We start from the raw sequence: 26529 nt of genomic DNA on the forward strand, positions 1-26529 counted from the left end.
AAACAATTAAAACACACACTTAGCATTAGGTAATATCGAAAGTAACTGAATAATCAAGGAAATAACAATTATTTTTGGTTTTGAAAATTGAAATTAATAAGCTAATGTAAATAAAACAAAACTTGGTTCAAGCTTCCTCCTTTGTATAAAAATAAAAAGATATTAAATAATGTTAATACAATTAAATTTACATAAAGATGAGACTCATTTTGGTCTAGAGTTCAACTTATTAGTGTAGAGCAGATCAGAGTCACTTCGACCCCGTCTTTGACCCAATGAATGAAAAGTTTTTGTATTGTATGCATGAAGACCTGGCACGACAACCAAGGCCTGATTACAAAATGAAGTTTGACTCCCTGAGTCTAATACAGTCTTGTGAGGCATATTATTTTGCCTGTATGAATAAGCAGTGGGAAACAAACCTTTTGAATTACCATTTGCATAAGTATGTACAGTTTCAGATTCACATGAATGATTATTTACAGAGTTAGATGCATGCAATGAATTAATATGTACAGGTTTTAATTGTAGAAATGAGCTATTATGTATTAAAGAATTATGCGAATTCTCCTTGCATAAAGAACATGTAAAATTGTATCTACATTTTTGTGCATGCTTATTTAAACATATTTTACATAAATTATAATTATTTACATGTGAAAGCCTTTCTGAAAGCGTCATTGATAAAAAAGTAGGGCATTTGTACAATTTGTGATAACTATTTTTACATAATAAACAAGGAATCGTTGTAGATTTTACATTATTACACTTTGGATTCGATTGTATATTACAAGTGGAAATATGAAAAGACCTCGAAGCCCTTTCTGTACGGCTCGTGTCACAAGCCGAGCTAGCCTCCAGCGAGATAGCACGTCTCTCTAGGAAACTTACCAGCGACTCCATACTGGGCATGCTACGATAGTCCTGCTCTGCACTAAACAATCTTACAGTCAGTGAATCTAATTTCTTCATCATGATGCACACCAATATGGAGTCCCAGCTATCAACGGGTTCATCATAGCTACGTAGCGCGCTCATTTGCTGCGAAATCTGTGACACTAAGGAACGAATGGCCTGGGCAGTGCCACGCGTAATACTAGGCAGATCTAAAAGAGCACTAATATGCGTTTTAATCATTAGTCCCTTAGTGTCGTATCTCCTATTTAACAAAGCAATAGCATCATCGTACGACTGGTTTATGAGAGGCAGATTATTTACAAGATTCAAAGCCTCGCCCTTTAAATAGCCCTTTAAATAAAATAATTTTTGAACATTGGATAACTTACAGTTTTTTCCTATTAATTCCATAAAAAGCTCGATGAATGGCTTGTATGCACAGACGTTGTTACCATCAAACGATTGGATTTCTATCGGAGGTAGCCTCGTGGTCTCGAACAGCGGCGTCGAAGCGTCCACGGCACTCGCAAACCCCAGCGGCGAAGCACTGCTGCGGCGGTCCAGAAGAGCGTCGATCCGGGAGAGGACATCGTAATAGCTGTCCTCGAACTCCTCTTCACCGTCCAACACCTCCTGGCCTTGTAGAATGGCCTCGTCCGCCAGCTGGTGGTAGCGCGCGAATGCTTCTTCTACTGCTTTCCTTCTGTTCGTCAACTCGAACACACTCGGGTCTGACTTTTTGTCCAAAAAAGTAACACATCGTGTTATAGCGGCCTTGCATTGTCCTTGTAACAGTTTGGTTTTTTGGTTGGTGTCACCACAAACCTGGGTAGCCATAATTATCTACTGCAATCGGCAACTATGCCGGCGTTGGCCCTCGGGATAATTTTCCAGCAGCACACAAAAAAACCAATGTAAATGATGTATGGGTTTCGGCACCAAATTTATGTAGCATAAGACATAAATTAATTATTGTATGATGAACCCGTTGATAGCTGGGACTCCATATTGGTGTGCATCATGATGAAGAAATTAGATTCACTGACTGTAAGATTGTTTAGTGCAGAGCAGGACTATCGTAGCATGCCCAGTATGGAGTCGCTGGTAAGTTTCCTAGAGAGACGTGCTATCTCGCTGGAGGCTAGCTCGGCTTGTGACACGAGCCGTACAGAAAGGGCTTCGAGGTCTTTTCATATTTCCACTTGTAATATACAATCGAATCCAAAGTGTAATAATGTAAAATCTACAACGATTCCTTGTTTATTATGTAAAAATAGTTATCACAAATTGTACAAATGCCCTACTTTTTTATCAATGACGCTTTCAGAAAGGCTTTCACATGTAAATAATTATAATTTATGTAAAATATGTTTAAATAAGCATGCACAAAAATGTAGATACAATTTTATATGTTCCGTATGCAAAGAGAATTCGCATAATTCTTTAATACATATTAATTCATTTCAACAATCAAAACCTGTACATAATATTGATTCATTGCATGCATCCAACAGTCTAAATTATTCATGTCAATCTGAAACTGTACATACTCATCCAAATAATAATTCAAAAATTTTGTTTCCCACTGCTTATTCAGACAGGCAAAACAATAATATGCCTCATGTCGTCAAGACTGTATTAGACTCAGGGAGTCAAGCTTCTTTTTGTAATCAGGCCTTAGTCGTCATGCCAGGTCTTCATACATATTATAATACAAAGGCTTTTCATACATTGGGTCAATCTCGATGGGGGTCTTGGTGACTCTGATCCATTCATAAATATAGTTTGGATAGTTTTCATTGCTTTTACATTATAACATCTTTTTATTTATACAAGTGAGGAAACTTGAACCAAGTTTTGTTTTATTTACATTAGCTTATTAATTTCAATTTCCAAAAATTTTTTTTTTTTTTTTTTTTTTTTTTCATTTTTTATCTACGATCGGCCATCCATAGCCATAATTAGATGTGTTCTGGGAGCGGATTATTTGACTGGTATTCCATTGAATAGCAAAGTCCATCACTGGTAAGAGCTCTAATTTCTCTCGCTGAGCTCGAGGATGTGCCATCTCTTGAGGCGCTTTGTATCTTCGTCCATTAGCAGGTTCTTGGCCAGCGCGTTGCTATGTCTGTCGAGTCTCTGTCTGTACTTTTTGCTGTAGTTGCTCACTTCCTCCTTTACAGTCGGCATCTCAAGGTATTCGTGTATTTCTGCGTTTCTCACAAACCAGTGGGCGCTGGAGACTGTTCTCAATGCGATGTTTTGGAATCTCTGTATTATTTCCAGGTTGGAGTTGCTAGCAGATCCCCAGAGTTCTATTCCGTAGGTCCAGATTGGTTTGATAATAGACTTGTAGACGAGCAGTTTGTTGTTGATAGAGAGTCGGGATTGTCGTCCTATCAGCCATGACAGGTTCCTGAGTTGCATATTTGCTTCAGTTCTCTTGGCTTTAACATGATTTGCCCAGGTTAGCCTTCTATCGAGGTGCAAGCCCAGGTACTTCACAGTGTTATTGGTTGGCAAGGGTTTGCCTTCCAAGGTGACAGGAGCACAATCACCTTTTCGAAGGGTGAAGGTTATTTGTGTGGACTTAGTTACGCTGGGCCTGATTCTCCATTTTTTCAGCCACAAGTCTATTTTGTTAAGCTGGGTCTGCAATTTGGTTGATGCCTTTTCCGGGTCTGTATCGCTTGAGAGGCACGCGGTGTCGTCTGCATAGGTAGCCGTCACTACATCAGGTGTCTCAGGCAGGTCTGCCGTATATATGGAGTATAGGACAGGTCCCAGCACTGATCCTTGCGGTACTGAGGCTCTGATTTCACACAGCTTGGAGAATTCTTCTTCATATTTTACTTGAAACCTTCTTTGTTCCAGGTAGGATTTTAGGATCATGTAGATTGAGTTCGGTAGTAGGGTTTTTAGTTTGTATAGTAGACCCTTGTGCCAGACTTTGTCGAATGCCTGTTGTATGTCTAGGAATACAGCAGAGCAGTATTCTTTTTTCTCAAGTGATTGCCTGATTTTTTGGACCACTCTGTGCACTTGCTCAACAGTAGCATGTTTCTCCCGAAACCCAAACTGGTGATCCGGTATGATCCCATTCTCATCCAATATAGGCTTCAGTCTCCACAGTAGTATCTTCTCGAACAACTTAGATAAGATTGGAAGTAGACTTATCGGTCTATATGAACTGGGTTCAGTTGGAGGTTTTCCTGGCTTCGCAATCATGCATATGGTAGATATCTTCCAGATGTTTGGGAAATGGTGTATTCTGAGGATTGCATTGAATAGCATTGTTAGAAATACTATTGGTTTTCTGGGTAGTTGTTTGAGAATTTCCCCCGTTATAAGATCGAAGCCTGGTGCTTTTTTGTTGGCTAGTTTAAATATTGTTCTTTTGAGTTCCCTAGGAGTCACCAAAGCCAGTGGCAATGTCAATTGTTGATCACTTTGGATCATCATTTCGACTTCTGCTTCGAATTCTGTAGAGGATGACTCGTTCGGAGTGAAAACTTGACTAAGGTGTTCTGCAAACAACTCCGCTTTCTCTTTTCCGCTTCTGGCCCACGCTTCAGCTGCACTTTTTCTTATCGGTGGAATGTGATTTTGTGGTCTTTTGAAGTTTTTAGTTATTTTCCAAAGGGAGTAGCCGTCTTTTTTGTAAGCGGATAAATTGGACAGCTTATGTTGGAATGCTTCATTTTGATTCTCTTTTATAAGTTCTTTCAGCTCTCTGGAGGCTCTGTTATATTTTGCTCTGTCACCATGATGTCTACCTGTCTGCCATTGCCTTCGTAGTTTTCTTTTTTCTACCAACTTGTTACGTATTTCAAGTGGAATATTATTTTTTGGGGCAGGGTTATTTAGGGCCGGTGTTGCACGCCACGCGGCGACCTGGATGAGATTTGTTATATAGAAGGCAGCTTCTTCTATATCCTCTGCTGTTTTTAATTTAACTTTCAAGTCTATTTCCTGTTCTATGTATCTTGCAAATGAGTCCCAGTCGGTTTTGTGGTTAAATAATGTCGATATCGGTTCTTTAGTTATTACTGAGGTACTAAACGTTGCTATAATTGGTGTGTGGTCAGATACAGAGTCAAGTGAGGATTCAATTTTGAAGTACATTTCTGATAGACCTTTCACAACAAAGAAGTCCACAAGATCAGGAATTTTATTCGCGTCAGTCGGCCAGTACGTTGGCTCGTTTGTTCCCAGTGTTATTAGTTTCTGGTTGTCGATACTCTTTTTTAGTTCTCTTCCTTTGGTAGTCGTCAATCTTGAACCCCAATACGTGTGCTTGCAATTCCAGTCACCGCCACTTATGAATCGGCTTCCCAGACTCTCAAAGTATCCATCGAACTCATTTTGTTTTGGGTTATGCTTTGGGGGGCAGTAAATAGCGCTAACATTTATGGGGCCCATTTTCTCATGTATAGTAACAGTAACGGCCTGCATCCAGTCTTCTCGGAATTGACTATGCAGGTGGTGTTTTATGTTATTTTTTAAAATGATAGCAGCACCACCGTGAGAGGTACTGTCAGGGTGGTTTGTACAGTATACTTTATAATTCTTCATATTGAATGTTTTTGTATCATTGAGATGAGTTTCTGATATTAGAGCTATATCAACCTTATTCTCCTTCAGCAATATGTCTAGTTCTTGTTTGTTTGGCGCAAGACCATTTATATTCCAGGTAGCGATTCTTAGGGAAGTCATTGGGATAGTTTACTCATGAGAGTGATGATAAGGTTCATCATAGTACTTAGCTGGGCGATCAGCTGGTCTATTCTTTCAGTTTGTGACATTATTAGCGTTTCTAGATTCGGTCTGCGTTCACGTGGAGTATATTCAGGTTCCGTTTTTGTCATTTCTGGTTTCTGTGGCTCATGCCTAGCGTTATTTCTTGCGTATGTTCTCTGAGACTGCACAATGTCATCGTTATTTCTTGTATATGTTCTTTTTCTTTGAGTGTAATCTTCTTTATTTTCAGTATATGTTCTTTTATTTTCCATGTGATCTCCTTTGTTTCTTATATTTTGTTTCTGCGATTTTAGGGGCTTGGGGTCTTTTTCTGTATATTGTGTGTTTGTAAGGTCTATAATTTTTTCCGTTTCTTTTGTGTTTTGGTTATATTTCGATCGTCTATTTTTAACTATTTCACTATAGAGTTGATGGCATTGAGCTGCAGTCAGTTCTTGTGTTTTGCTTTGGTCTGATAGTTTTTTAACAGTGTCTTTGGGCTCGGTTGTAGCAGTTGTTGGAGTGTTATTCTTGTACGGTGAAGTCTGCCGATCTCCGTCATAGTCGTCATTTATGTTCGCTTTTTGCCGTACTAAAGATTTGTTCGTGAGTCGTTTTCTAGCTAAGACTTCTCTATATACTTGACATCCTTTGTAGCTAGCAGGGTGGCATCCAGAGCATAGGGCGCATTGTGCTGGGGTGTTTCTATCAACAGTGCATTTAGTGGTTTCGTGGGCTCCAGCGCACTTAACACACCTGTAAGGTCGCATACAGTTATTTTTGCTGTGCCCATATTGTTGACATCTCTTGCATTGTACTACGGAGTTTTTTCTTTTCGGGTCTTCTATGAGTACTCTTTGGTTGTAGATTACTTTTATGTCTTTCACAAATTTATTGTTCTCATGTTGGGCTATGTTAACAAAGAATGTATTTAATGGTTCTTTGGTTCCTGGTTTTCGGGCTGTTACAATTTCTCCCTGTACAGTGTTTCCAGTTTTCTCTATTGCGGCAACAATGTCATCTTTTGGTGTACTAAAGTGGAGGTGTTTTATAACAATCCGCATACTTTTTTGGTCTTTTCGCGTGAAAGTGTATCCTATTAAACCCTTGCATCGGATGTGCTCTATCATTTCTTTGTATTTTTCTATGGTGTTTGTGGTTATGATGAGTTTGCTCTTTGAGAGTATCTTGTAGGTGAAGTCTTCTTTCCCTACAACTTCTTCAATTGTTTCGGTGAGTTTGCTCAGGTCGTCCACCCCATAGAGAATGATCGGTGGCGGTTTTGGTATGCGTTTGACTGGGATGTCTGTCCCTTCTTCATCAAGCAAGGCAAAACTGTTGCTTGTCTCAATATTTAGGTTGGCATTGTGGGCATGGCTATTTATCTCTCGGTTGGCTATATGTCTTTTTGCTTGGTTCCTCTTTAATTCTTTTTCATCTGGAGAGCGAGTTCGCTTCTGTGTAAGCGTTTGCGGTCTATTCAGATTGCATTCATTTCTCATGCTGTTTTCATTTGCTTCACCAAAGGATGCAGATCTTTGACGGTTGAATAGCCCTGGGTGGAATAGTTGTTGTGTGAGTAATTTCCTTGGTTTGTCAGTTGGTGTTTCCTTGGTAGTCAATCCTTCATTAAGCAAAGTTGTGCCCCCCCCAGAATACGAAGGGCAGCCTGGGCTTGGGTCAGTCAAGTTATGCTGGGCTGACTCAAGCCCAGAGAGGGATTCTCCGGTATCAGCGGTACCCTCCTGGGGTAGTTTCTCTTTCAAATTTGCTTTCATAGTTGTTTAACTCCCTTCTTTACTCCAGACCTTTTAAGAGCTATTTAGGCTCTAAGGCTCGCTGTAGCCTCCTCCGAACAGTTGCCTGATCAGGTGTATGGTTATACCGCCATGGCTCGGTCGCCAGTGCCTCGTCTGTTATCTAGCAGGGAGCACCACAGTAACCTATTGGGTAGTGTCGCCATCTGGCGCGTGCAGGTGAGGTTGACGGTTGGGTAGGATAAGCTGTTAAATCCATTCTCCCCTTACTCCCCAAATTTCCAAAAATACGAATAATTATTTCATTGTTTATTATTCAGTTACTTTCATATTAATGCTAAGTGTTATGTGTGTTTTAATTGCTTATGTTAAAATCGCATTCTTACCTACCTAGGTTTCATAAATGTCTTGATTATAATTGAAATGTTATCTTTCTTATTTGATTTCAAAAATTTATTGCAAGAAGGTATTCTTTTCATTATAATGTTATTATTTGTTTAATTCATAATATCTATTAATTTAATTGTAATGCGTGTCGCATTCCGCGCGCGGACTATGTTGAGAACCAACAAAAGAGTTTTTAATGTTTTTTTACTTTTTCTTACAAAACAAAATAAAATCACTTTTTTCACTTTGACAGCTGAAAGAAAGTCGTTTCATTTATACATTTATCCATAATTTTAATTCAGTAATTCATACACATTTTATATTTAATTTATGTCATAAGCAACATAAATTTGATCCCGGGTTTCGGCACCAAATTTATGTAGCATAAGACATAAATTAAATATAAAATGTATGAATTATTGAATTACTGAATAATGTATTAAATTATATAACGACTTTCTTTCAGCTGTCAAAGTGAAGAAGTAAAATTCATTTTGTTTTAGAAGAAAAAGTAAAAAAACATTAAAAACTCTTTTGTTGGTTCTCAACAGCGGGCAGACCATTTAAAAAAATATTCACACGACCAGGAATGTATTTCGCCAAGAAGAACACTTTGTTTCGTTTGTATGTTACATAGGTTTCATCATTTCAAATAAGAAGAAGAATATTAGGTAATCACATGAAATAAAATAATTGTACGTACTTAAACCATGATAAAACAACGCAACGAAACATAATAATAATAATGTTCAAACATGCAATTACGTTACATTAGACTTTTGTAAGACATGACAATTTGTATTTAATGTTGTGATAACTACCATAAAAATATCGACTCAACTCAAACTTAATAGTGAAGTTACTTTGATTGAAAATTTAAATAAAATAAATTTAATTTTCTTTAAACTTAACCCTGCGGCAGAGGTCAGCCACTGCTTGACACTAGTGTCTGTTTCAAAACTTACGAAAACTACCTGTGATACGCTACAGTAATGTATTTTTTATCGTGATTATTGTTTAAAATCCGGGTATGATTTCTAGTAAAATCAGGAAATCGTCGCCAGTGTAAGGTGTTTTATCTAAATTCTAAACACGTTAAACTTTTATGATATTGGTTGGTATCAGTCTAAATTATTTCCTATCGCAGAACAAGTTCTTATATTTGTGTTACTACTGCATTGTTGTTGATTAACATAATCTATCTGCGTAGTTGAAAGAAAAGTAAGATGCAAAACGCTGATAAATATTTTTGTACGCGACAATACATTGTAAACCAAGTTGTGTTGTGACGTCAATCTACATTATTATAGTACTGTTTTCAATAACACAGCTGAAACTAAAACAAACGAAGAACGTGCATTTGCTACCTATACCTACAAATTGTTTAACATTTACGTTAAAAGTTGCGTCAAAGCCTTGACCCAATAAAATACGATGTAACGTTTCGACCGGGAGATAGAAAATGGGGCAACATTGATAACAATTGTTAAATAAACAACTGAAAGATTTTGTAATCAACTTCATGACTATAGTAGGTATCTATTAGTACCTATTTAATATTATACTTCTTAATCAGGAATGAAATTGTAAACTAAGTTATTCCTAGCGCGCGTCAGACCATTGTACTCGTACAGCGGCGAGCTGTGTTGCAAGGTTGCAACTACAAAAGAAAATTACACTTTCTTCTAATGTTAATAACCTTTACCAACTCAGTGCTTTATATGCTTGAAACGCGTTTTTGAGAACTTAGCCTATGCGTTGTCAAACAGACCGCGACTTAGCGGTCAGAGAGTCGCGTACTGCTGCCATTTCTGCTCTGTTTGACGATACCATCTCTTAGAGACAACACAATTCTTTAAAAGTGAATTAAGCATGTACTCAAACCCAGACGGGACACGTCACAACATGCATCGTATTACTCAGACGCCACAACGAAACAAATCCAAATCGAAGAACTTCAACATATGAATTTCTCTACCTTTACCCACATTGAGCTGCTGAAGACGACAGATACCGACTAACTAAATAATGGGAATCGCGATGATTAGATAGCCATAAAAATAACAGAGTGGAGGACATTCCACCACCACTGCAAGCAAATCCAGTAGGAACTACAGCTTGGTCGCAAAACCCAAACCACTGAAGGTTGAGTTAGTCCCAGGTTGTAACAACGTTTTAGAACCAATATTGGAGTGAAACAAGCTGTATATTGTGATAGGTAATTTACCTACAATATCGCAGCGAATACATGGGATTTTAGACTTTAATTCGGTTCTAATCAACAATACTTCGAGTCACAATTAAATATCCAGGGAACACACCAACATAGAACCCATCACCCCCATGAATTGAACAACTAACCTAGTCATAAAGTTGTTGTGGCGCGCACACCTCTTCCTAAGCACGCACACATTCCCAACGACTTTGTATTGCAGCGCATGCGTTTCTACTTTATCACCAACGTAGCTAAAAGCGTTCAAAATTAGTCACAAGAAGCAGTGTTTGGAAATTAAAGCTGCACTATTTAATCATGTCTGTATAGATCGTTTCATCCACGAAGACGCGCCCTACCATTCTTCCGCTAATGTTTGAGTGTTATCGGTACACGCTAAATGATCTATGAGTGCACACGCACACTACATTAATGACACTCGGATTGCTCGGATCAAACTCCCCGCGCATCCCTGGACCTAAAATTGGCGAGACGCGTCTTTGTGGATCGTTTCATAAATTAGCCCACACTTATAACTATTCTAGGTATTTGTTATCGTTTAGAAATAAACAAACATACAGTGAAAAATAAAAACTAGAAGCAATAAACTGCTAAGAATTTGTTTTCGTGTACCCCAATGATATTAAAGAACTATAGATATGTTACGTTCATAGAAATTACGATTTGAATCCGTGCCGAGCTCATGAAGCTACAGATAAAAATGGAGGCCACACTCCGAATACCTACTTGAAGCACAAACTAAGTATCACTATCTCGCTCTCTGTGGGCAGACTCGCTCTTTCTAAATAAACAAAAAATATAAAATTGCTCAAATTCAATGAAACCAATGTAAAATCTTTATTTCTTGACATAGGTATCATTAAAAATGATAAGTGTAATTACTGGTAAAACGTTTTAGGAAGAAATTACTGTAAAAAATGTGAAAAATGTTTACAATGATCCAATGTCGGAAATCACGAAATAAACACTTACGCATGGAATCTTATGTCACTTCCAGGACACCACGTACTACCGCAACCACGCACTACAAAATTTTGCACCAATTCTTGTGATAAAACAATGATTATTTCCTGTAAACAATCTCAAACGAAATTAACTGCTTAATAAACAAAATAGTAAACAACCGCCATGATGGGCCCGATTGGGCCGATGTTGCCACATGGTACCGATTACCCAGGAATTGGGATTGTAATTCCCTGATTCGCCAACACATTAAGCCTAAATGGCCGACAATTTTGTGAATTTTTATTTAACTAGGTAATCTTAGTTTCAAATATTAATTATTTATTTGTTTAACTTCTGATTTGGTTAGTGAATTGGTTATTTCGAAGAATTTACAAGGAGATTTAAATCAGAAGATAGCAATACTACAGTTCACACTAAAAAGAGAGGTAGGGCCGCAGAGAGCGAGATAGTTATAAGTAGGTATTTGACTCAAGTTTTTGTTCCAACTCTGCCCTCCATTTTTATCTTTAGCTTCATGGCCGAGCTATTCCAAATCGCACACATTGACAAATGTAACTGATAAGTGAAACAAAAGATACGAAATAGCACGCAAATGAAAGAGATAGCTATAGTTTTAACGATTCTGCACTAACTAATCTATGTCCGTAGCGCACGCATCCTTATCGCTCTAACGTCAAAACAAGATCGCTTTCTCTTTCTTAACTTGAACATGGCGCATGGCGTCTTGATTGTTTGCATAAATAATTGAAAACATAAATACTAAATAATTTTGCATAATCACATGTGGTAAGAGATCCCTTGTATTTTGTTTACTTTAGAGTCATAATTGGTACACTTTCGAAACACACACGATGGCATTTTTTATTTATTTTGGTAAGAACAGGAACTTACGGTGTGGTACGCACGCGATTGCGCACGACGCAGGCCACTCGAAGACTAAACACAAGACGTCCCAATTGGGACGTATTTGAGTATTCACAGCGCGAGCGCTTATAACATATCTGCTTTTGTTTTTATATAATATCATTGGTGTACCCTATTAATTTCGTATAGTATAAATCAAACTGAATAATTGCCATTGCTTTTGCTTTGATTACACCTAGTAATAACTAGTTAATTTAAAGAAAACAATTAAGACGAATCACCAGTGTTGAAGAAGGGATGCACTTCATCCTTCATTAATTAAGATATTTATGAAGGTCATAATAAATCTAATTACGAAACATCCAGCTATAAAACGTGTTGAAATCCGATAAAAAATACGAGTATATCAATAATAAAAGACATAACAATTTATGTATATTGCACGAATTAAAACTTCAAACGATAAGAGATTGAAGTAAAAAACTATAAAAATCATGTAGCGATAAATAAATAAGAAATAATGCTTTAATTACTGCTCTTAAGTATGTATGTAATATACAAACAAGTAGGTATTTGATTTATACTTAACAATAAAAATTACAATAGCAACAAAATAATGTAAATCTATCTTTGGTCATTGCAAGTAATGGATATCTACGATACGAGTTGTTCAAGGGCAGATAATAAATACCGGATAGCTTCTGTATTTCAAACCGTCTTTGTTCCAATGACGAACAACAAATTAATCACCAAGTGAAGTCATTTTAGCAAATCTATACTTAATATTATAAATGCGAAAGTAACTGTCTGTCTGTCTGTCTCTCTTTCACGCCTAAACCACAGAACCGATTTTGATGAAATTTGGCATAGAGATAGTTTGAGTCCCGGGAAAGGACATAGGATAGTTTTTATCCCGGTTTTTGAAACAGGGACGCGCGCAATAGTTTTTCTGTGACAGACAAAATTCGAGACAAATATTTGAATCAATGCTCAAGTTCGAAACCAATTTCATAATAAGGCAATGGAAAATTCCTGTCGGGTGCAATCAATTCGTCACGAACTCACGATGTATTTTCGCATTCAAGCAATATTGTTTAACAACAAAAACTGCATTTTCTAGCCACGCCTCAGTGAACCTAATGCTCATTTTTAAGCAGCAACACCGCAATCCGGTGGCGAGGTGCATAATAGTGATTTAATTACTATGCTGAATACTGAACGATATTACAATGACTTCTTCAAACGGATACTGGAATAACAGTAACAAACATGCATATTCAGATAGGAAACCTTAGTATAAAACGGTGCCTAAAATTGAAGTAACTATAGCTATCTAACGGAGAAATTAATATAATAATTCAGTAGTTTTGAATCCTTTAGCATACAGACATAAATTCTTGAAACTTTATTTTGACTCTTCTAATCAGACGAATCCTGTCCGAAACTACTTTCTCTTGCCATTATAACGAAATAGGGTTTAATTTCAAGTATACTTCGTTGATAAGACCCTGACTATTGTTCCCTATTTTCCTAGACCATACCAAATCAACTTATATTAAGAGTTTCAATGTGTAGAGATCTAGATAAAAGGTAGTACTCACTTGGTGAAGGTAGCATACATGACGTCAATGGGAACTCTAATTTTTTCTAATACTAGGCAATATACCGAATTACTATAATGTGCAGCTGTAAATAAAAGAAGGTACTCACTTGGTGAAGGTAGCATACATGACGTCGATGGGAACTCTGTAGGGCAGTGCCATTACTGATAGGTACCGCATCGCACGCTGTCGCATCACCCAGTTGACTATACCGCTGTTCGCCGTGTCGATCGCGTTTTGGAATATCGTCATCACTGTGTCTGGCAAGTCGTCCACTAGGGCGTCCTAAAAAGTTTTCATAACATTAACAACTTGTCGGAGTTTTTGGTGGGAAATGTTAAGCGTTCGCCAAAGAGAATAAGCAAGCGGTTTGCAAGGGTTTCTTCTATATTTCCGTCAGACGGGAATGGCCCCGTAGTCCCCATTCTGTCAGAAAGTTTCCATAGCATTAAAACCTACTCGAGCTTTTTGGCGGGAAAGCAAAGCGGTCTTCAAAGAGTGAGGGAGACGCAAGGTTTGCAGGGGTCCCGTATTGTACACCTCCAGTTCCGTCAGATGAGCCCGAATCTCGACTATTCCAATTTCCATCACTACATAAGGGGGACATACGCGTGTTAATTGTGTCGTCCAATTAAATAAGCTTTCTATTTTAGCGGTAGTATTGTGACTATTAGGTATTCTGTGGTGAGTGGGAGAACCCCGGTTTTTCAAGTGGTGCCGGCCGTCTTCCCCGATTGGCAAGTGAATTTCCCCGTATGGAAACAATAAGCGTCATAAACTACCTAGACTTCGTTTATGCATTTAACCTAGATGATTCCTTACCTGTCTATGTGTCTTGCATTCCTCGCAGTCCGGATCAAATTCGTTAGTCGTGTCATCCAAAACGTCCTGGAGTTGGAATGTCGACTGGACAGCCAGGCACCTCGTGCAGGAGATCATGTTGTTTCTTTGGAGGAATCGTAGGGCATCGTCGAAGCCCTGCTTGCACATATTGCTGAGGGTCTCCGGTTTAGGAGGGAAGAGGATCCGAGCGAAACGGTTTATGTTCTGCTTTGACAGTTCTATACTGGTATTCGCTAGGTTTACCTGGTAAACAACATTATAAAGGTATTTAAAAACATTTAACGCCAACATTACTTTTTACAAGTTGTCAGAACGTGATTCCTCGTAGATTTTGTATGTTGCAATAGGTATCATCTACGTTACTGTTTACCAACTCAATTGGTTATATTTCAAAGCAACTAAAAATCTTATTTCACAGTTAATTGAAGACTGAGTTTTTGCGATAAAACAGAAGTGTTTTAGAGAAATTAGGCCTTGAAATTGGATAATGGTTTCACTAATATAAGTGCTTGAATCTTCTAGAAACTTTAAAATTTACAATCGCACTATCGTCATTATCATTAAAACCTAATAATCGACGGAAAGTTAAAAGTTATTGTGCGCGAAATAAAACGAGCCGGTAATGATTGTTTACTAATGTAACAACAAAACTGGACAAGCTAATTACGCAAAATAAATGTTAAGTTCACGCCCGCGATCACCGGCGCGGTAAACATCAACATGTTTCTTGAACAAAAATCGTGAATCATCCCAATTAACCGTGTTTATAAATAGGAGTGATTGCAACGGGAGATAACTGCGTACAGTACTCGCATACTACTGAAAAGTAAACACACGAGAGAGAATTTGAATGGAATCTAGTTTCACGTGTTGGATAAATTTGCACATATTCTGCTCGACTCTGTAAGTCGGCCCATCAAGCATCTTACGTAATTTTGATAAGTGCTATGTTTAGTCCGACGTGGAGTCTGCCTAAAAGTGTGTTAGGCACAACCACAGATATTTTGGGTTACATAACGGCACATTATTTACTACTTATGTCAAAGTAGGAACCTAAAACAAAAAAATGATAATTGAGCCACTGTGGACTACTAGGTGTACACACTGACTCACTACCGTGGTACACAGTATTAACGTGGTACGGCAGTATTTATATGAAAAGAAAATGCCCATTCCGCGTAGTTTTTTATTAGAAATAATAACAAAACTGCACAAGCTATTCTTATTATAATCAACAATTCAACACGACTCTTAGTACTTTTATTGCTACCTATAAGATCTTAAGTCATCTCAATCTCTTCGTTATTTATTTCTTCCCTATTTTTCTGTCGGTTTTTTTCCGTGGCATTCTGTAAATAAAAAACAAAATTCGATTTAAAGTTATAAAAATATTGAATTCGTATAAAGTATTAAAATTGAGTCACTGTGTACTTCTACGCCATTTTGTAAATATTTGATCAAAAAAACCAAGATGTAAAACAAATTAGTCAAAATTCGGATTAAAGACAATTGATACAAGACCTACTATCCGATAAATATAACGGCTATTACCTATAGCAACAAACAAAGATATGAAAACAATCGAAACTCACCTTAGAATGTAATTTAGTGGGCGCGAAAACAAAAAACATTCCCTCACCCTTCCGCACGGCACTTGACCGGCGAGCAAACTGGTTTAAACGTGTTCGGGTACCAAGACCTTTGAATCGGTAAAAGAGACAAATATATATTCCTATGCCTTCAGGTCGAAACATGACTGAGCCACTGTAGCCGACCGAGTCACTGTTGCCTCCTTGACCCTACACTATTTTAAGTACGAACAGGATATATCATTGATTCACACGGAACTCTTTCCTAAGCTTGCTGCTTATCAATGCAAACAATTGCATCGTTATCTGTATCTTTTGTTGTGATATCTCACGGTCACTAACCTATCACCATGTTCACAAATTAATGGTGACTCATGAAAAGTAGTTCCTCAACATTACATTATTGAGCTATACTTTCTTTAATTTTATAGGTAGGAAGGACAGTCCTTCGATCTTTAGTTTTAAACCTAGGTACCTACGCTACGAACCATTAGTTGATGCTAAACAACAGTCTCGATGGTACGCGTAACGAATTCTGCTGGAGATACTAACATAGTACGAGAGAATAGCATATTTACATCTAGCTAGAGTCATGGACGTTCAGTAAATGTATCGTTTAACACGTGTGTCTATTTATAAGTTTATGTTCATCTGTTATCTAGTCACCTTGTACAATAACTGCTTAGTTTAAGGTTGTTATATTGTGATATGGGACAATTTATTTAAGTTTATTTATATGATACAGGTATTTAGATATTATAGTAATACAACACTTACGACTTACATGGAATAGTTGTGAGCTCAAATCTCTTGGGCAGATATCGCTTTCGCCGCAGAAAGGGCTCACTGTGATCGTGTTTTCATCCAAGACTGGTAAGTTATCGCTGAAGCCGCCGTCCATGTATCGGATCCCATGGAACCGCGGTGGGAGCAGCCCCGAAAATACTGGCACAAAGCAGGATGCTAGCAGCGCCTACGACGAAAAAGATGCGGTTACTGTTACGTTTATTTTAACGCAATCGCCAAACGTGTGAAACACGTTACGATAAATGGGGATGTATGTTGTAAGTCAAGAGATGCGATCGCCTACGAGCTTTCGGCGTCGCTATGTGTTTAGAATACATAATAAATGATTAAATATGCAACATCATTATGTTGTAACCTACTCAAAAAATTCTCATTTGATATTAAAAACTTTTATCATGTACATTACCAATAATAGAAGTAATACTGTTGTGACAAAGTTCTAAGATATTGCTACTTTTCAAGGACTGATAAAAAAATCCAGGAATGTCATAGTCATAATAATGTAGATAGCTCAAAATAATATGTTCAAAAAAATATACTCACTTGCATAAGGTCTTCCCTTGTAGGGAATTCTGATACTATAACATTCTGTCCGTCATACACTCTGGTCAAGGATATGTGGAGTTTGCCGCTGACGATTTTGTGGACGTCATGGGGCAAGTACTTCTCCATGCCTTCAAGGAGGACATTCTGTATGTTGAATGATGGGCTGAACGGGCCAAGGGAGCCTGCCCTGGCCTCACCGACTACCCGTAGCACATCACTGGTGAGTTCACCTGAAATACGTTGCTGATGTCAGTATTCCTTCAGTTCCTCATAGACCAGTGGTTCTTAACCGGTGGTCCGCGGACCACTGGTAGTCCCTGGAAGCATTCCAAGTGGTCCACGAAGTGCACTTGCACACCTTGGTCAAAACCACTTTTAACTGATTTTTGCAGTCAAACTGGTTTTGACCGATTATGAGGTGGTCCCTGACATGACAGAAATTAAGTAAAATGGTCCCTCATGACTTAAAGGTTAAGAACCACTGTCATAGACTGATTGCAAATGAACACAGCTAAAAGAAAATGTCAGTATTTGTGATAGCTAACATAGGTAGGTACTTTTGTGTAAGTGCAATGTGTCTGATAAATAAAATAAAATTACATTTAGGCATAAATTCAACTGTAACAAACAAATTAATGTGTGATAACACAAACATTTGACTGTAGGTACCTACTGCAAACAACAAAATTATAGGTCAAATGGACAAACAAATATTATTTTGTATTTTAATTACCCACAGTTCATTCACAGAGTGTTATCATGTATTAGAAGATTGTTTATTTGTAATGAGGCAAACTTATCTAATTACTTGTTTCAAAGGCACAAGTCTTTTTGTTCTAAAAAGTTATCAATGTGCCTATTTAAAAATACAAAAACAGTTCCAAACCATGCAGCTATCTTTTGACAGTACCAATTTTATTGGTAAGCTGACTGACATTGCAGGTATAAAATTAAAATGTATTTTTCCTAACCACGAATCGTATAACTTGTTAGCTAGCTCACCTATGGGCAAGTCGCAGAGTAAACAACATGCTGAGAGTGCCCCAAACGATGCACCAGATATCTTCCCTAAAAGCAAGTGTGGGGCATACTTCTTGAAACACACAGCTACCCCCACGTGATAGATACCGAGGAAACCACAACCAGCGAATGATAAGTTCATTCTTCACGTTTATTTTACTCCAAATTAAATAACAATTAAAACACTAGCACGCACAGGAACCAAAACAAACACGGCACACAACAAAGCGCAATGAACGGAATAGTCACTCTCACTAACGATTCGAAGTGTTCGATTTATATAAGGATAAGATAAGATAGCAACAATCTCACATAATTAAATTGAGCTTCAAGCTCGACTATCTACGAGTAAATAATTTTTAAACGATAATTTCAACACCACACACGTTTATCACTCGTCCAAGCCGATGAAAAACTGACACGCACAAGTTCGCAAACGACAACAATGAACGATTACGAAACAAGTGTGACAACAATGGGAGCGTTTGACTGAAAATAGAATTTGTCAGAAATTGTGAGCAAAATGGTGATCGCCATGGCAACCGCCCAAAAGTTTAGCATGTTTTCGGCGAGGACACGTTTGCTAACTTCAAAGTGACGTTTTCCCATAAATTTTTAGCGGTGTTAGCACTTACTGCTAAAAGGACGCCATTTTTATTACTAGCGCTAGCTAGCACTATTATTTTCTGCCAAACGCCCCCACTGACATTATATGTACGTACAGTGTAGATCTGACATAAATGTAGTCATTTTAAGTTGCAAAATAACATTTAGAACAAGGGGTTAAGATACTTTAATAAAGTATTATTGTACCACTTGTACCTTCTGACGTTTAGCGTAGAGTTGAGCAAGTTGATTATCGATAAAATCATAGATAACGTTATAAAGAAATCAATAAAGGACATCATCCACGTTTCATATATTTTTGGTACAAAATCAAAAGTGCCGGCCAACAAAAAAAAGTGCTGTATTCTGACAGAATACGTCTGCCTTAGCATTTGTTACTATGGCACCAAAGCCGTAGCTCCACTGTGCGTCGAGTATTTGAGATCTAAAAGTCATCGACTATTCATACATTTTTTGTTCAAAATCAAAAGTGTCGGCCAATAAAAAAAAAAGTGCTGTATTCTGACAGAATACGTCCGCCTTAGCATTTGTTACTATGGCACCAAAGCTGTAGCACCACTATGCGTCGAGTATTTGAGATCTAAAATTCATCGACGATTCATACATTTTTTGTTCAAAATCAAAAGTGTCGGCCAATAAAAAAAAGCGCTGTCTTCTGACAGAATACGTCCGCCTTAGCATTTGTTACTATGGCACCAAAGCTGTAGCACCACTGTGCGTCGAGTATTTGAGATCTAAAATTCATCGACGATTCATACATTTTTTGTTCAAAATCAAAAATGTCGGCCAATAAAAAAAAAGTGCTGTATTCTGACAGAATACGTCCGCCTTAGCATTTGTTACTATGACACCAAAGCTGTAGCACCACTGTGCGTCGTAGTATTTAAGATCAAAGTCAGTCGTTTCATATATTTTTAGAACTCAAATACTACGATGCACAGTGGTGCTACAGCTTTGGTGCCATAGTAATAAATGCTAAGGCGGACGTATTCTATCAGAATACAGCACTTTTATTTTTTGGCCGGCACTTTTGATTTTGGACCAAAATGGATGATGTCCTTATAAATTAGTATTTGGTACTTGATAGTTAAATCAAATGAAAACATTTATTTCAGACATACTTGAGTCCTTAAACAATGAGCGAAGTGAAAAGCATTCCATTAGTCAGACTTGCGACTCATTTGTGATTAAATATAAATCCAAGTTTATGGAACCTTTTGTAAAATATTGAATGTGTTTTAATTATGTGGTGCTAGTGCCTCGCAGGGAAGTATGGGCTACGCACTACTAAAAACTATATTTTATAGATAGAGATTGTGTATTGGGGAAGGATTAGACATTTGATTGTAAATAATATTTTAAGGATGATATAGGAAACTTTGTATTATTCCAACATAAACATATTGGTTCTAATCTAATGGATGATGTTTTAACTATCGATTATTATTATTCTGTCTAATGGCTTCAATGGTGCGAATTTAAAGCACACTGGTTTTAACTATCGATATTCCGAAATAAAAATCGACAAGTTTCTGGCAGGCCTATAGTTAAATGACAGTGACAGATAACTGACACATGAGGTGACAGCTACAAAACTGCTCTCTCTCTCTTTTTGCTTTCGCTTTCATTCATTTTTGTTGATTGCTGTGGTTGATTGATTGATATTGATTTGAAAGCACGGAAAAAAGAACACAGGTGATCCGATCGTGGTGTTATTTTTTAAGTTAAATTCTGCACAATCATTATAAGTTTTGCTTTCAAGTGAGTGTAACAAGATGACACGACATGCCAGAAACTGTACAGCAGGTGCTGTTTACACGTATCACGAAAAGAAGAAAGACGCTGCAGCGTCTGGATACGGCACTCAGAGTGAGAGAGTGGGAAAGGATTCAGTGAAGAACTTCGATTGCTGTAGCCTCACACTGCAGCCATGCAGAACGCCAGTTGTCACTAAGGAAGGGTATTTGTTTGATAAAGAGGCGATTCTAGAGTACATAGTGACTAAAAAGAACGAGTACACAAGAAAACTCAAACAGTACGAGAAACAACTCAAGAAGGAGGAAGCAGAGAAGGCGGAACTTGCAGCTGCTGAGAAAGAGGCAAACTTAATTAAGTTCATGAACAGGGAAAAGAACATTTCCACTGTAAAGAGTGAATCGGGCCCGTCTACATCCACTTCTGTGTCCAACCTGGCAAATGGGAAAGATAAACAACTGCCCAGCTTCTGGGTGCCGTCACAGCTGCCTGATGCAAAGATTTCCAAAGTAGAAAAGCCAGATTCGACAGTGTATTGCCCAATCAGTGGCCGGCCACTCAAAATGAAGGATCTCATTGAAGTTAACTGGACTCTAGTGAAGGATCCAGATGATAAGAAGTCGCTGATAGCAAAAGAGAACAGATACATGTGCCCTGTTACTCATGATATCTTGAGTAATGCTGTCCCTTGCGCTGTGATCAGGTACAATTTGTTTTTGTGTTTACACATATTGTCTCTAAATGTCACAAATATCTCTCATGGTCAATATAGGCACCACTTACCTTCACTTAAACCTTAATTTTGTATTTACATTTTTTCAGAACAACTGGCCATGTCGTGACAATGGAGTGTGTGGAAAGGATTATAAAGAAGGACTGGACTCACCCCCTCACTGGAGACAAACTGAAAGAGAAAGACATCATACCCCTGCAAAGGGGAGGCACTGGATATGCCCTCACAAATCAGAACCTGGAGGGAAAGAATGAGAGACCTGTTTTACAAGCTTAAGTAGTTATAGGATATTAGATTTATTAATAGTGTTAATAAAAATTGATTTAATGACAAATGAAGTGTTCTTCATTACCTGCTGTCCTTTGTAATTGTAAATGAAAAATAATTTTAAATAAAACTGATTATTCTAATAAGCCTATGTTTTGGAATGAAATTATCTCCTTATTTACACTAATTTTGTGGCTTTTCTGTGTGAGTCATGTTAACTTTTGTGACCTGCTGGAGGGGGCTTATTTGGTTTCAAGAGCAATATCTGCTTCATTTAGTGGCTGGTTAAGTATCTAAATCCTGAGGTTTTACAGGTTAGTTCTATATTTATTCAGGGTCTATCTACTAGTCAAATAAAATAAGAAAATATTTTATAATAATGATTTATTTTAATTTGTTCAAAATAAAAATAGTTATCCATATTATCTATAATTTCATATAATTACTTTTCCTTACTCTATGTATTACTAAAAGAAAATAAATCTAACTGAAAGTCCACATTGCTATTTCTAATTTCAGTCTCAGGGTAGGACAGGCACTCGCTGCCTAAAGAATCTAAGAAGTTCAATACTGATGCTGAGCCCGGGTTCATTATGTGGTTATCATTCTCACTCAGAGTACCAGCTCCGGCCAACTCGCTACTCAATTGCAATTTGTTCTGAGAATCATCCTTACAATCTAATAAAGCTGGACCAATTAGACTATTAGCACTAATAAAGCTCTCATCTAAACTATTAGTCTTTATAAAATCGTCATCACTTTTTCCACCCACTGAACTTAAACCGCTGCATATCCACTCTTTTGCAGCTGCAAAAGCCAAATCGTTGGGGATATCATGTGGGTCCTTGCAAGTCAACTCTATTAGTTCGTCTCTAAATATACTTTGGAGATCAGAGTTGTCTTCGGTGGAAGGTATTGCACTTTGTTCAGGTATGACATCAGAATTTTGAATCACCTCTGTTTCATTACTATGCATGAAACTTGCTTCAGTATTTGGACTGACTTCTTCACAGGTCTTATCGAGTTCCAACGGGCGAATAATTTGTACTTCGTATTTTGCGAGTTTTTCAGGGTTAATTTGGAATTTCCGAAATGTTGCTGCTGATGAAGTTTTTATAGGTGAGGATCGTATGTCGAAGTGTGCGCTGTGAAACTGTGTATGCGCGCCTTTAGCTTTCTTTGGGAGATCAGTAAAAGTGGTAATCTTTTGTGTGTCCTTTACGACTACAGGTGGTTCTTGAATGCAATTATTATCACTTTTTTTTACTATAAATTCATCTATTAATGGCTCTGGTATATTTTCTACACTTGATACTTCGATGGGCACAGTGAAATTGTCATTGGAAATTACAAAATCATCTAGCTCAATGACTGTTTCAGCACTTTCTGATGTGAGTTTCATTCGTTTGGATTTCAAATCTTGCGTCTTCTGTTGTTTGACGTTTCTGAATCTCTTATTTCCTATTGGCCATTTGTCGACAGCATTGATTCTCGCACAGTCTTCGGATTCACTCCCTGAGTTATTGGCGTCGTCGTTTTGTATTGTTTGCCAAAGTGGGGTTGGTTTGTTCAGGTCAATATTGAAGTTGTTCTTTGGCGGGGGTGGGTTATGCCTGCAGTTGCCTTCTTTGCCTTTAACGCATGAGAGTCCATCTATATTCAAGTTGTATGTTCCAGGATTCATACCAAACAACCTGCAAATAATTTCAAACCATTAGTAACATAAACTTCAGTTTGTCTTTCATCATTGCTTTAAATTTTACTACATAATTATGTATATTTTCGTGATCATACCTGCCAAGATCGTCGTTTATTGTGCACGGTTTTCCGTCAACACCATCAACTTTCTTCAGCAGACAAGGGAGAAGTGACTTCAGTTTTTCAATGAGTTGTTCCAATTGCTGAATGAATATGGTGGTCCTGTCTTCTTCTGAGCCACTTTTCACTATTGCAAGTAAACAGTGGAACAGGTTGGAGTGAATTTTAGCTGGGATGTGGGTGGGGTGGTTCTCGTAATGTTTCTGAAGGCGATACAAACTGCAGAATTCCTGTAAACATAGATTTAATTACTTGCAAAATTCTTATAGGAAAAAAAAAGACAGTCAAAACAATGTAAAATAAAATAAAGCTGTAAAACTTTTAAATACTAACAGTAGAACACTGGAAGCAGGACACAACAGCTCCATTCTTCTTTTTTGGTTTTTGCGGTATCTCCTCAACTATCTGCTTTGGGAACTTAACTATTCTGCCACTTCTTGTTACTTTCACCTAAAAACAACATAAAAGTTTTTTGTTATTTCTTGGTTAAGGAAAGTTACATATTTTCTAGCTTTGCCTTCAGATTTTGTTCTGAGATATAAACTTTTTATAGTGCACATAAGGTAGGCTTTATAATTTTTGCAATCACATTTCGTACAAGTTGATAAATATTCTCCATTCAAGCTTTATTTCTCTCCCTTCAAGGTTTATTTCATGTAGAATGAAAAAGTAATACACAGACATATAGATGACCCACACTGAACTGTCCCACCAAACTCAATGACAGGGGGGCGCTACCATCGTTCAACTATATGGTTTCCAACATGACAAAAATCAGAACCAGCGATCCGGTATTGACGGTGGCGCCCCACTGTCAATGTCATGGATAGGACAGTTCAGTATTTTGGAACTATACTATAGCATTTTAACATAAGTAACGATGTATTTTATTTAGGGCGGATTTTTCAATCGTTAGATAACTTTTAACTGAAGAATAAGTTTGGCAAATTGACAGTTTTAGTATGGGAAATATGTCAAATTGACAAGGTTATTCTTCAGTTAAAAGTTAGTATTTGACGATTGAAAAATCAGCCCTTATTTACATACCTCTTCAGGCACAGTAGTTACAGGTTCTGGCTCAACTTCTTCCACTTTAGCAACCTTCTTGGGTTCCCTCTTTATTTCTTTGATAATCTCTTCTTTTCTCTCTTCCTTCTTTATCTCCTCTCTTTTGATCTTATTCTTACCAACTACTGTCAACTCTCTTGGCGAAACAACTCTGAAAACAACCGATTATAACTTTAAGAAGTACCTACATTTGTTTATGTTAAAAATAAACCATGCTGTAGCTTGGTCTTTACTATTATTGGTCTAGCAATTTACTCAGTGCCTAAGGCCGTATACAGAAAGAAAGCTGGAAACTTATAAGTGCTTGTCCGTTCGTTCACAAAGGAAGCAAGTTGAATGGCATTTTATATGGCAGCGTCCAGTGCTGACCAGCGCGTGTTGAAACTTATCGGTTTATCGGCGCGCGTTCATATATTTCCCTGCGCGGGTTACCAGCACTGTCAAACGCCAGTAAGCGCTTATAAGTTTCCAGCTTTCTTTCTGTATACGGCCTAAGGTAACAAAATATGTCAATGTCACCCCTCCTGTGTCACTCCCATACCTCAGGTAAAATCAAAATTTTCTTTATTTGTAAACTAATTGTGTTTTATACTAATTAAATTAGTTCTTGCAAATCGTCAAATGCTCTTAAGGAGCCTATACATGTCTCATTCTTTTTTTGCCCTACCAGCGCTTCGAAAAAAACATTTGGCAAGTGCTGAGAAGAAGCGCCGCAACAAACTCAGTCACCACTGTCTGCCGGTTTAAAAATATAAAGGTATAGTTTGATATATTGAGTTTTCAGTCTAAAATCTGTGTTACGTAAAGTTGTGTACATACTTGTATATGAAGCGAGTGTTGGTAACTGGGTCGTAGGTGGGCTCCAAGCTTCCATTTTCCGGCTTGCTGAAGATCTTGAGAGCTTGGTTCACCATCTTCATCTGATCACTGCTCAACTGGTTGAGACTGGAAGATATTAAATTATTATGTCAGATAATGAAATAAAGGATGATTAATATTTTCAATATTTGTAAAATCCTTTAGAATAGTATGTGAAAAATACCAACCTATGATAGGTCTCTCCAAGCTTAAGTAATTGCACTGAAGTGTGTTTAATGGGATTTTTATTTGGTGGACTGGAAAATAAAGAGAATAATCATGATTATTACAAGAATAAACAGATATTAACATGTTACATTCACAAAAATATTCACCATGAATACAATAAAAGTATACTTACTCATCTTTGGGTTTAATCTTTGGTAGAATCCGTTCCCGATGAGTAGGTTTTGGTTTCGGTGGGAAACTCTCTAATCTGACAATTTTTCTCTCCACTTCCACTTTTGGGACAGTGTGAACGACACTTGTAGTGACCACTGGCTTGTACACAATATTGCTTATTGGCACAGATTGTTTGTTCACATTATTTTCAGTATTTGTTTTTGGTAACAAGAAACTAGCCAGCTTCAAATTATTACCCACCAATTTACTTTCCTGCCTTTTCAGTATACGAGGCTTAGAAAAAGTGGGCGCATTGTTTACGAAACTTGTCTCTAAGATGCCGCTATTCTCGTAATAGCTTTTCAGGTTATCTGTGACGGGTTTCGGTTCTTCCACATTCGCTTGAGTCAAAATGTAAGACCTCCCCTGTAAATCAAAAGTTAAGCACTTAGTTCAAGATCGATAAATATGTCATGCACGAATAATAAATAAACAACAAAAAATACCTGAATGGCGCCAGTATTTTCCACCAGATAAACAGGCGTGAATTGACAAGAGTCAACCACTATATTTTCTTGTTTTATGTTCATGCTTCTTTAATTAACAGTTTCTCGTTGATAATATTCATAACAATTTATCAAACAAACAAAAATTGTAAGGAAAAATTTCAGGGTACAAAATAGCTCCTGCATAAAATTGACTTATTCATATTACGTTTAGAAATCAGAATAATTACTTGGACTTGAATAGTGCTATAAAATTTAGAAAAATTTTGATCTTTTAAGTTTGAACGGTTCTGGTTTTTACAGCA

General features: G+C 37.4%; 3 protein-coding genes and 1 long non-coding RNA gene across 4 annotated transcripts in view; 1 reads left to right on the top strand and 3 right to left on the bottom strand.

Moving 5' to 3' along the window:
• Positions 1-18686, bottom strand: part of LOC135073053 (uncharacterized) — a 44045-nt gene extending 25359 nt beyond the window's left edge. Inside the window, exons 1-5 of the mRNA XM_063967064.1 lie at positions 18233-18686; positions 17228-17460; positions 16662-16850; positions 14268-14531; positions 13555-13730 (exon numbers count right to left, since the gene is read on the bottom strand). Coding sequence (XP_063823134.1) covers positions 13555-13730; positions 14268-14531; positions 16662-16850; positions 17228-17460; positions 18233-18392 — 1022 coding nt within the window. The 5' untranslated portion in view covers positions 18393-18686. The remainder of the gene's footprint in view (positions 1-13554; positions 13731-14267; positions 14532-16661; positions 16851-17227; positions 17461-18232) is intronic.
• LOC135073531 (uncharacterized) lies at positions 15461-16089 on the bottom strand. The gene is made up of 2 exons (XR_010257631.1): positions 15881-16089; positions 15461-15637 (listed from the first exon to the last, which is right to left on the bottom strand). It is a non-coding gene; the product is annotated as an uncharacterized LOC135073531 (long non-coding RNA).
• Positions 18687-20465: 1779 nt separating the features above from the next.
• LOC135073532 (nitric oxide synthase-interacting protein homolog) lies at positions 20466-21699 on the top strand. Its single transcript, XM_063967712.1, has 2 exons — positions 20466-21335; positions 21455-21699. Exons 1-2 carry the CDS (start codon positions 20653-20655, stop codon positions 21639-21641), a joined length of 870 nt encoding a protein of 289 aa, XP_063823782.1. The 5' UTR covers positions 20466-20652; the 3' UTR covers positions 21642-21699.
• A 300-nt stretch (positions 21700-21999) lies between these two features.
• LOC135073535 (uncharacterized) lies at positions 22000-26419 on the bottom strand. The gene is made up of 8 exons (XM_063967713.1): positions 26225-26419; positions 25738-26144; positions 25565-25633; positions 25338-25463; positions 24498-24669; positions 23784-23900; positions 23427-23680; positions 22000-23326 (listed from the first exon to the last, which is right to left on the bottom strand). The coding sequence occupies exons 1-8, from the start codon at positions 26306-26308 to the stop codon at positions 22090-22092; spliced, it is 2466 nt and encodes an 821-aa protein (XP_063823783.1). The 5' UTR covers positions 26309-26419; the 3' UTR covers positions 22000-22089.
• Positions 26420-26529: the final 110 nt, after the last annotated feature.

Source organism: Ostrinia nubilalis, chromosome 7, assembly GCF_963855985.1.
Source record: "Ostrinia nubilalis chromosome 7, ilOstNubi1.1, whole genome shotgun sequence".
NCBI lineage: Eukaryota > Metazoa > Arthropoda > Insecta > Lepidoptera > Crambidae > Ostrinia > Ostrinia nubilalis.

Coding starts and splice junctions, on each gene's coding strand:
- LOC135073532 (XM_063967712.1), top strand. CDS start 20,653: ATGACACGACATGCCAGAAACTGTACAGCAGGTGCTGTTTACACGTAT. Junction 21,336..21,454: donor GTCCCTTGCGCTGTGATCAG/GTACAATTTGTT, acceptor ACATTTTTTCAG/AACAACTGGCCATGTCGTGA.
- LOC135073535 (XM_063967713.1), bottom strand. CDS start 26,308: ATGAACATAAAACAAGAAAATATAGTGGTTGACTCTTGTCAATTCACG. Junction 25,464..25,564: donor CTTGGAGAGACCTATCATAG/GTTGGTATTTTT, acceptor AATATCTTCCAG/TCTCAACCAGTTGAGCAGTG. Junction 23,327..23,426: donor ATAAACGACGATCTTGGCAG/GTATGATCACGA, acceptor AATTATTTGCAG/GTTGTTTGGTATGAATCCTG.